Raw genomic sequence first — 11489 nt, 5'->3', positions numbered from 1 at the left:
TGCCGGTAGAGGCGGAGAACCGGACCGGCTTCTCTCCTCCTGACACCTCTGGGCAAGCCCGGCGGTGGCCGAGAGCCGAGCGCAGCCACCGGTGGAAAGTTTCCTCCCAATTTATAAAGCTCCCACGAGCCGAGCCCAACCCAGGTACTCTCCGCGCTCCGCCGCCGCCCCGGGACGCCTGAAGAGCCGGTCGGTGTGTCTGTGTTTCAGCCAGCGCGCCGGGCAGGCTGGAGCCCTCCTTCGTGCTCTGAAGCCGCGGAAACTCCGCTCCCCGCTGAGCTCCGACGCTGTCCGCCTTCGGCTCTCCCGAAAACGCCTCTCACCCGGCTGAAGGTTTGTGCGGTTCCTTCCCGCGGTGAGGGAGGGGCGCTTCGCCGCCGGCCCCGTTTCCCCCCGGCGGCCGTGGAGCGCGGTACCCGGCGTGGAGCAGGGCGGGACGAGACGGGGCGGGCGGAGGGAGCGCGTTGTGCGGCCGAGTGTACATGACCATGTTTCGTTTCCAGCCATGCCCTGTGTTCAGGCACAGTATGGGTCCTCGCCTCAAGGAGCCAGCCCGGCCTCCCAGAGCTACAATTACCACTCTTCGGGAGAATACAGCTCCGATTTCTTAACTCCGGAGTTTGTCAAGTTTAGCATGGACCTCACCAACACTGAAATCACTGCCACCACTTCTCTCCCCAGCTTCAGTACCTTTATGGACAACTACAACACAAGCTACGACGTGAAGCCACCTTGCTTGTACCAAATGCCCCTCTCCGGACAGCAGTCCTCCATTAAGGTGGAAGACATTCAGATGCACGGCTACCAGCAGCACGGCCACCTCCCCCCTCAGTCCGAGGAGATGATGTCCCACTCAGGCTCCGTGTACTACAAGCCCTCGTCGCCCCCGACTCCCTCTACGCCCGGTTTCCAGGTGCAGCATGGCCCCGTGTGGGATGATCCTGCCTCTCTGCACAACTTCCACCCCAACTACGTGGCCACCACTCACATGCTCGAGCAACGCAAAACGCCTGTCTCCCGCCTCTCCCTCTTCTCCTTCAAGCAGTCACCCCCCGGCACCCCTGTCTCCAGCTGCCAGATGCGCTTCGACGGGCCCCTCCATGTCCCCATGAACCCCGAGCCAGCCGGGGCCCACCATGCTGTGGACGGGCAGGCCTTTGCAGTCCCCAACCCCATTCGCAAGCAGCCCTCCATGGCCTTCCCGGGGCTGCAGCTGGGCCATGCTCCGCAGCTGCTGGAGAGCCAGGTGCCCTCGCCACCCTCGCGGGGGTCCCCATCCAACGAGGGGCTCTGCGCCGTCTGCGGGGACAACGCTGCCTGCCAGCACTATGGCGTCCGCACCTGTGAGGGCTGCAAGGGCTTCTTCAAGGTGAGCTGTGGGTGATCGGCGATGGGCGGCGGGTGACAGGCAGGGCAGTGGGGGGGCACTGCGGCCAGCAGCCACTTTCCGCTTCAGACGGAAATCGGTTAGGACAGAGAGCTGTGGCTGAGCTAACCATGTGGAACAGAATTCCCTGTGGTAACATTAAGTGATCTCTTTATTTCACCATCCTGATTGAATAATCTTATCATTTTAAATAGAGGAGGTCTCCAAGGAATGTAAATAATATGAATGCCCACGGATTTGTATTTACCGAGCGTCTCCTTCCCTCCTCTTGGCATATAAAACACAGCTAGGAGCTGCAAGGTTAGCTCAAATGTTAACGCTATCAATTTTCTCCTGTTAAATGCCTTGGGAAGAAAAAAAAAAATAAAAAGAAAAGAAAGAAAGAATTAAAAAAAAAAAAGAGGGAGGGATAAGAAGTAAAGACAGGGGTTGGGGAGGTGGAGATGGCCCAGGAGTGGACCTGTGGACCTGACCACTGATGCTGCTTGCCTGGTCCCGTCCCCCCCACAGCGCACGGTGCAGAAGAATGCCAAGTACGTCTGCCTGGCCAACAAGAACTGCCCAGTGGACAAGCGCCGCCGCAACCGCTGCCAGTACTGCCGCTTCCAGAAGTGCCTGGCCGTCGGCATGGTCAAGGAGGGTGAGTCTGTGGGAGCTGTGCTTCCCAAGCCATGCTTGGCTGCACCACGCCGGGCCCCGGCTGAGCCCTGTCTCTCTTGCAGTGGTGCGCACAGACAGCCTCAAAGGCCGGAGGGGTCGCCTGCCATCCAAACCGAAGAGCCCCCAGGAGCCCTCTCCCCCCTCTCCCCCGGTGAGTCTGATCAGTGCGCTGGTGAGAGCCCATGTCGACTCCAACCCGGCTATGACCAGCCTGGACTATTCCAGGGTAAGCTGGACCGAGCTCGCGTAGGGACCTACCTGCGCCCCGTGGCCCGGGAGAGGTGACCTGGCTGCCCCCCCTGCCCTGGGCCGGCTCTGGGGCAAACAGCAGGGGCTCTGCCTGTGGCCACTCACGGGCCATGCACACACTGGCCTCTGTGTGCAGAGAGCGGCCGCCTTGGAGTGCCGCTCCTAACCGGATTAATTGCCCCGGAACGTCTAATTTCCTCCCTGGTCAGAGCGAGGTTTAATTGTTGTAAAAACCCAGCTCCCTGACTAGAAACGGGGCTAGTAATTTCACGGGTTATATACTTTAGAGAACCTCATTAAGCGCTTTTCAAAATGGATTTCCAGTTCCAGGCTAACCCCGACTACCAGATGAGTGGAGATGACACTCAGCACATCCAGCAGTTCTACGATCTCCTAACTGGCTCTATGGAGATCATCCGAGGATGGGCAGAAAAAATCCCTGGATTCACTGACCTCCCTAAGACAGACCAGGACCTACTCTTCGAATCTGCCTTTCTGGAGCTGTTCGTGCTGCGGCTGGCGTATAGGTGAGTGCCCGGACCTGAGGGAGGGCTTCTGGGACATTTTGGAATCAGATCCTTTCAGGGTCCACTGATCTGCATTTTATTAACACCTCGGTAATTAGGTGCCTCTTAAATCCTTCATTTATTGCTCCTCAAGTAATTAGTTGTTTAGCTTTTCTCACCCCATCTTCTCTTTTCTTTTTGTTTTTAAATCTTTCTTATCTGTTCTTTTTCTTTTATTCTCTTTCACTCTTCTCTATTTTTCCTTCTCTGTTTCTATCTCTCTATCTCTATCCCTCCACCTATTGCTAGCTCTAACACTTCCATGCCTTGTCTCTTTCTCTCCTTCCCCCTTGTCTCTTTCTCTCTTTCCCCCTTGTCTCTTTCTTTCTTTCCCCTTGCCTCTTTCTCTCTTTCTCCCCTTGCCTCTTTCTCTCTTTCTCCCCTTGCCTCTTTCTCTCTTTCTCCCATTGCCTCTTTCTCTCTTTCTCCCCTTGCCTCTTTCTCTCTTTCTCCCCTTGCCTCTTTCTCTCTTTCTCCCCTTGCCTCTTTCTCTCTTTCTCCCCTTGCCTCTTTCTCTCTTTCCCCCCCTCCTCCTTTCTCTCTCCCACTATTCCCTCTTCTTCTCTTTCTCACCTTCCCTCTTTATTTTTTATCCTTCTCTCTTTTTCTCCTACTCTTTCTTTTCTTCCTCTTTCTATTTAATTTTTTTCCTTTTTACTCATTCATTCATCTGCTCATGTTGGGGTTGTCGCATTCCTTCCAGGTCAAACCCGGTGGAGGGCAAGCTTATCTTCTGCAACGGGGTAGTCCTGCACCGGTTGCAGTGCGTCCGCGGCTTTGGGGAGTGGATTGATTCCATTGTTGAATTTTCCTCCAACTTGCAAAATATGAACATCGATATCTCTGCCTTCTCTTGCATCGCTGCCCTGGCCATGGTCACAGGTCAGTGTCCCTCAGCCCCCTGGCAGCTCCCGTCCCCTCCTGCCACCTTCCTCTCCCTCTCCCACCCGTAACCTCCCACATCCTTCTCTTTTACAGAGCGGCATGGGCTTAAAGAACCCAAGAGGGTGGAAGAGCTTCAAAACAAGATTGTGAATTGTCTGAAAGACCATGTGACTTTTAATAATGGGGGGCTGAATCGCCCCAACTACTTGTCCAAACTCTTGGGGAAGCTCCCCGAACTCCGCACGCTTTGCACGCAGGGGCTGCAACGCATTTTCTACCTGAAACTGGAAGATTTGGTGCCACCACCAGCAATAATCGACAAACTTTTTCTGGACACTTTACCTTTTTAAGACTATTCCTGTGCACTTGCACTGAACTGAAGAGAAATGTCACCTGGCTGAAGGGGACTTGGCCTGGGCCCCTAGTGGCACCCCTGGGTGCTCACCCCCTACCCCCAAACCAGTGTTGCTAACTCCTGCAGGCAGAACCTGAGTGGGCATTTTGGCTCTGGGCCATCATGGATGCAGATCATGGACTACACAACACCATGGTATAAACTTTTTATTATCAGCTTATACATGAAATTATTATTAAGGACTTCTGATTAAAATGATGAACATATCTGGCAACACAGCTAAGACTCACACAGTGACAAAGTGTTAAAGTGACCCACAAGTCTCACCCTCCTAAAGACTAAAGTTTTCTGCTGTAAAAGAAAGCTGTAATATATACACAACCTAAATGTTATGTGGGTGGCATGTCATTAAAGAAGGCGAAGGCTTGTAAATTTATCAGATGCAGTTTGGCTTTTTAAAAATTATTCTGTGCCTATTTATGAAGAAATATGGAAAACAATTCTAAAAAAATAATTAAAAATAAAAACTAAACGTGTTTGCAAAAAACAAAAAAGGGGAAAAAAAAAAAAAGAGAGTAAGACTAAAGAGAAAGAAAACTAAATCTCTCTGTACCAGGAAAGCATGATGACTCTAGGGTGACAATGTTATAGGCACTTGCTATTTCAGTAATGTCTATATTCTATAAATAGTATTTCAGACACTATGTAGTCTGTTAGCTTTTATAAAGACTGGTAGTTATCTAAGCTTCAAACGTTTTCTCAATTGTAAAATAGGTGGGCACAAGTATTACAAACCCTGAACTCCTCCCCAATGAGACACATCGTGTTTGTAAACACCGTCCGACACCCCTTGTTTGTAAGTGTTGTATGTACTGTTGATGTTGATTAAAAAAAAGAAGTTTATATCTTGATTATTTTGTTGTCTAAAGCTAAACAAATCTTGCATGCAGCAGCTTTTGACTGTTTCCAGAGTGCTTATAATATACATAACTCCCTGGAAATTACTGAGCACTTTGAATTTTTGGTTTGTTTTGTTCCGGTTTTTTATGTCTAAAATTGTCGGTTAATATATTATTTTACGTTCGAGTAATATTTTTAATATTGCCATATTCTGTGGTGGTTTTCTTTGTACGTTTCCGGTGTGGCACACGGTACGAGTCACTGCCTTTCCCCCCGCCCTGTGGTGTACGACCGTTCGAAACGCTGATTTATTTGTTTTATTTTTTCCCTCTCGATAACTCTTTCTTTGAGAAAGACGATTTTAATGTTTACAACAATAAAACATGTAAACGAATGGAATTTCGCCTTCTTTCCGCCGAAGTGGGGAGCGGAGCCTCCCGCCTCCCCCACGCGGGACGGTGCCGGTGCCGAAGCCGGAGCGAGGCGCCCCGAGGACGAACAGACGAACAGACGGACAGACGGGCGGGCGGTTCCCCTCCAGCCGCGGGGCCGCCGGCGCGCTACTTCGGGGGAGGAAGAGGAAGATGAGGAGAAGTCGCCGCGCGGAGGTGGGTTCTTCCCCCGGCGTCGCTCCCTCCGGCTCCCCGACACCCTCAGGCCGCCCACTGAGGCGAGCGCCTTTACCGGGGACCCCGAGCTCGGCTCCGTGGGAGCTCGGGGATAGCGCAAAAGAGGGGGGCTCGGCACGGGGGTGCTTGCGCCCGGGCTGTCCGTTCGTCGCCTTCCAAATAGTCCCGTTTCCCGAGAATCTTCCCGGAGCGGGGCGGCTCCACTGAGCGCTGAGGAGCTTCCCGAGGGGGGAAGAAAGAGGACTTGGCGTGGGACGAGGATGCTCACACTGCACGGGTGTCCCGGGAAAGAGGACGGAACGAGAGGAGGGAACTCGATTCCGGCGGCGCGGCAGGGAATTTAGGAAACTTCAGCCTCTTGCGCCACGAAAAAAAAATCAAATCAAATGCCCGGGGGGATAAAGTGCGACCCCCGTAATAATTTTGTCATGGACAGACCCACGGGGGACAAATGGGGGGTGTGGGAGATGTGAGGAAGCTAGGGACCGCGTATCTGCCGCTGCCACCGCTCACCCGCGGAAGCAAGGGAGCCGTGCCGTACCGGGTGTGTGTGTGTGATCCCCGGGGTGCTGGCCCGGCGGCGGGCTGCGGTCGGCGGCCGGTCGGTACCCCGGTTCGCTGCGGGAGGCGTGGGCAAGCGGCGGGCCCTGGAGCTGTTTGGTGGGTGGGTCGGTGGGTTGGTGGAAGGCACCCCCTGGGTTTGTCGGGCAGGGTCTTGGTGGCTTGGTTAGACGAGGGATTCGTGAGAAGGGGCATCAGCCGGAGCCGGCGGTGAGCGGTGCGGGGCACGGCCGGGCGCTGTCTCCCGGAGCTCAGTGCTGCCGCCGGCGCGGGAGCTTGCCGGGACTTCAGCTCTCACCGCAGCCTTCACCGCTCCCGTTCCCCTCGAGCACCAGCTGCTTTCCCCGAACGCTCCCCGAGGCGGCTTCGGCGAGAACTTTTCCAGGGCCGTTAATGACCCGCAGCTGGGGGAGAGTAGGAGCCCTCCCACCGGGGTAGGCGCCTCTCACCCGGCAGTTCTTTCCTTTCGCTGCCGGGGGCTATCGTTTTCCGGCCGGTTCCCAAACGGTGGGCCCGGCGCGGTACTGGGGGGACTAGGGGCTGGCCGGGCACCAAGCACAAAGCACTGGGCACCGGGCGGGTGGCGCGGGAGGCCACGTCGCGGTGCCCGGCGTCCCGCGGCAGGGGGTCTCCCGCGGCAGGCGGAGCAGAGTCGAGAGGAAAGGGCTACCAGAGTCTCGGGGCTCCGTGAGAGGAGTCTGTGTCATTCCTGGCTCTGCAGACCCCCGGGAATGAGAAAGAGAATGGAAGAAGGAAGGAAAGAAGCAAGCGCTATGTAGAGACACTTAAAAAAATGCTTGTAGTGGAAACTCAACACAGAATATGGAACTGAAGGAGTAGTTTTTAAGTGGCAGTATCACTAGGAGGATTTATGAAAAGGTTTTATTTCTGTAAGCTTACAATGTTTTCGATTAGTGACTGTCTTAATTATTTTAGCTCCGTGCTGGTTTTGAAATCTGTTACTGCTTTTTCTGTTTGTCTAGTGTGAGAAAGCAGACAAAACCCATTCCATTCTGTTCTCTCAGGATTTTTCTTTTTGTAGTTTATCAGGCCACTGGGTTGATTTGAACCTCACTTTTTTGTCTCTCTCATACAATTGCACTGTCTGCAGCAGAGTTAGTCCTTCAATGCATGCTTTTATCTATCCAAAAGTCACATTTCTATCTCCAGGAAAGCCCGTGCGGTTCTGTGGTGGACGGTCCTGTTGTTTCTCTCCAGCACTGGGCACCTTTCTCCTCCTTTTGCGGAAGGATGAGAAGATTGCACAAAGGTGTGATTTCCCCCCATACACACCAGGGTGTACGCACTTGACAAACAAACTGGGAGTGAGCTAAGGGCAGGTGTTTGCTTATACAGTACATCGTATTCAACTTGAGATATTTAATTTAAGCTTCATTCATCTGGGGGCCTGGGTAATTGCTGTGTATGCCTTGCATGTGTTACGCTTCAAGTCCATAAAACTGTGCTCATCTGAGGTAATTCCGATATAATTCACCATCGGTGACTTAGGGACAAGAAAGTGTCGCGACGTATTCTGAAACCACCTTTCCTGAGCGTAGCACCAGGGAGATGAATTACTGCAGGCGCGAGACCTGTGTAGGAGCTTTATTAGTTTTGGAATGCAATCAGCAACATTTGCTTTCTTAGTCTTTTACCTAATTATCCTCATTGTATATGTCACATACATAGCGAGCAGCCAAGAGGAATTTGTGTCAAAGCTGGAAAATTCATGTTTTGTGTGATTTTACCCTTTAGATTTTTCTGTGGTGGTTAGAAATCCCTGTGCCGGCTGCATACATGAAAACACTTTGGATGCACCTGTAGCTTATTTTTTTTATGTATAAGTAAACCCACTGCTGCATAATCTGCACTTGCTGAAGCGTTAGCCCTACGTAACCTTTACAGCTGGTTGTGGTGCAGAGGGAGATGTTGGTATTCATGAATGTTTTGACATATTTGACATTTTCTATATGGTGTGCTCTCTCTCTCTCTGTTTTTCCTATTTCCTTCTGTCTTTCCTCCCCTATTTTAGTAGTAAGTAGTAGCCTTTGCTAGACTGTTGTGATCTGGGCTGGTTTGGAGGCAGACGATCTGCAAAGAAACTTCAGCTTTGTGGGTTTGGGGTCGTTTTGGTTGTTTGATACTTTTTTATTTTTTTATTTTATTTTATTTCAAAGTACGTTTCTAGGTAAATTATGGAATGGCTGCATTTTAATGTGGTGTAAGCGTGTGTTCTCTTGAAAAAAAAACCACTGTCAGGCATACAGATTTGTAAAAATCTGAAGGCAAGGGGTTTCTGCACAACTAGAACTTAATGCAGATGCAATATAAATGTATTGGGTTTATTACAGTACTAGCATGGCAGCCCTGCTTAATTCAGCAAGACGATTTGCGATTGCTTGAGTTGCCAGTGCAGTGTTTTCTGTAAGGTGGAGAATGTGCCAGGCTACTGAGTGACTGATGATAGAACTAATTTTGGATAAATACAAACAATACGTTTAGCTGAATAGGCCTCATGTCTAGTCAGATAATTTCTAATTTTTATTCCACACCTGTATACAATATTTTTTGTATGACACCAAATCTGGATGGTAAATTTGGGACCTTTACTAAGATGAGAGAATTTCTATAATGTTATCGGGTGTTTTGGTCAATTAACACTTTTCTCCTCAGCTCCCTCTTTCATGATGGAGTGGCTTTGAGGATGCAGAAAGAGTTTCCTGTTTCTGTTTAGGGAAAATGATACTTGAACAACTTTCTCATGTAGCCACACAGCTGATTTGTGTAACCTCTCTTGGCAGGGCTGAGGCTTCAGTCCCTCTGGTTCACCGCAGTGATGGCTGTTACAGCCAGTTTTCGGCAGCAATGGTGATTGCCGTGTGTGCTGGGTTAATGTTCTAAATCGCAGCACTTCAGGTTTGGTGATTGAAGTAATGGCTTTAATAGGACAAATCTGCTCTACAGCACTGGCAAAAATAGCTTTTAATGCTCGTTGCAGATCTTATTAAAGGCATAGGGGCATGCATATGTTAATAAATACTAAATAACGTTACTTAGCTAATTTTTTTCTTGACTAACTTGGTTTTCTGCAAAGAGACAGCAAGACAAAGTTTTAATTATTCTATCATTTTAATGTTCCATGGAAATTACACTGTATACTATGACAACCAACCCAGAATCGTAGACAATAAAATGTATCTGTAATCCGGTTGTAAAATAAGTGGCTCAAAGTGTTTGCGGTGTGTTCCCATTCTCCAAAAAAACATGCCAAAATGGTTTGGATCTGGAATCAAATGCAGAGAAATGCCTACATTTTGTTACTGAAACAGCTGCTCAACCGGTGATATGGCGGTTGCACGGATGGATTCCAGGATTAGGTGTTAGTGATGCTTGCCATGGTGTGCAGCCAGGAAGAGCTGAGGCCGGTGTTGATCGTGGCACATCTTGCTTAAAGAGTTAAGGTATGTAACTGAAACCAAGAGACCCTCCAGTTTCTTCATAAAGAAATAAAGTGGAGCGACAAGCTCTGGAGCAAAACGTAAAAGGCCAGCGAGGGCTTCTGCTGCGGGAGGAGTGAGTGGATGCCAGCAGCCCCTCAGGGAATGTTCTGGCTCTGGGAGGCGACATCACCATGAGCCAGAGATGAGCTTGGGTCATGGTGTGGGGAGTGGAACTGCAGATAAAACAGGATGGTTCTGCCTTGCAGATCAAAAGCAGTGTCTGCTTGGTTGTACTCGATCTGGGCTTGGAACACAAAGAACAGCCACGGTATTTGGTGGATGAGCTGGAGGGCATGCTGTGTCCCAGCGACCTCCACACGGGGCAAGGAGGAGGCAGCAGCTGGAGCCCTCCTGAGCTGTCGCAAGGCCTGTGGCTGCGGCAAGGTCTGCTCCATGTATTGTAATGGGTACTCCGCAGCTTTGCAGCACTTGTACCCTTGCCTGTTCGGCCTTTTAAATGTGCTCCTGGGGAATGGGATGCATGAGCATTGAGAAAGAGAGGTGCAAGCTGCAACCCCGCTTGCTGCACAGAGGCAGGGTGTCACACTTCTCTCAGGGCACACACAGTTGCCTCTACAGAGCTCTGCTGGAGGGTTCTGCAGGTGATTCGGTAGCTCTAAGACACAGGGATCGCTCTGTGTTAACACCGACATGGCTAATTCTGTAGGATTGCTTCTAAATGTTATTCTCTTTCAGACTGTCCCCCAGTTGGTATGGGTTGACATTTTTTTTTTGTCCCAGATATTTCTCCTGATTTTCTCTCTGCTTGCTCCCTCTCAGCTGCTACAACAGTTCCTTGCCTCCCAGTGGAAGGGCAGGTGAGCAGATTTTCCTGGCAGCCCTGGCCAGGTTGCTTTGCACCTGGGGTAAGATCCAGCTGGGCTGGGAGGTGCTGAGCATGGGGAGGTACAGCCTGCGGTGAGATGTGCAGTCTCTGCGCTCCCAGCCTGCGGAAGGCACTCACTGCACTGACATCAGGGGATCACCTTGGAAAGCTTGGGGAAGCAGGTAGCCTTGCAAACTCTTGATTTTTTAATTTTTATTTTTTTTTAATTTTTTTTTTACAATATTTCTATACACACATATTTTTTAAATATATCTCTCCAGTTCTAAACATCCTTTTTGTAAGCAGCCATGCCTGTGTCAACCTCCTGGGTAATCTTGTTTCAGAGTAATTTAAGTAGTTTAGCATCCTTAGTTTTGACAATTTTACCCTCCTGTTGTAAGAAGTGGCAAACATAGGAGTGTAGAAGCAGGAATCTGCTGAGTCCATGGGCATGGAACGTGCTGCTCCTGCAAATAATGCTTTTTGTGGGGTTTTGTGAAGTTACTTAGTGAAGGTTTCTTTCTTGAAGGTTCAGGAGTCTCCAATTTTCAAAAGACAACATTTCCCTATAGCTGCAGCTAAGCATTTTGGGAAGCTGAGTGACTTAGATGCTGTAATATGCCTTTTACTATTTTACTGTAAAACGGGGTATTTCCCTAGATGATGTGTCTAAATAATATGGATGTGATTCCTGAGTACTGGCGTGACTTCATTACCTGGCTACAAATTTGGCTTTGAAACTGGACTCTATTTTACAAACCTTAGGCACATGAGTATACTGGCATTAACAAATTGCTGAAATTAAGGACTTGTTAGTATAGCATCATGTATATAAACATCATATATATATAATATAATATATACATATGTATACACACACAATAAATGGTAGAGGGTCCCAAAGAACAGAAACCCCAAATCATGTATCTATGATATTTATAACGAGAATAATCTACTGTGTAACTGAGAGC

General features: G+C 49.8%; 1 protein-coding gene across 1 annotated transcript; it reads left to right on the top strand.

The window, feature by feature from the left end:
* Positions 1-256: 256 nt before the first annotated feature.
* On the top strand, positions 257-5288 carry NR4A2 (nuclear receptor subfamily 4 group A member 2). The gene is made up of 7 exons (XM_080621257.1): positions 257-333; positions 504-1369; positions 1898-2027; positions 2110-2273; positions 2621-2823; positions 3566-3744; positions 3841-5288. The coding sequence occupies exons 2-7, from the start codon at positions 506-508 to the stop codon at positions 4095-4097; spliced, it is 1797 nt and encodes a 598-aa protein (XP_080477383.1). The 5' UTR covers positions 257-333; positions 504-505; the 3' UTR covers positions 4098-5288.
* The last annotated feature ends 6201 nt before the right edge of the window (positions 5289-11489 follow it).

The sequence above is a fragment of the Psittacula echo genome (assembly GCF_963264785.1).
Source record: "Psittacula echo genome assembly, chromosome: 6".
In the NCBI taxonomy this organism is placed as follows: Eukaryota; Metazoa; Chordata; class Aves; order Psittaciformes; family Psittacidae; genus Psittacula; species Psittacula echo.
This window is presented reverse-complemented; position numbering and strand designations above follow the sequence as displayed.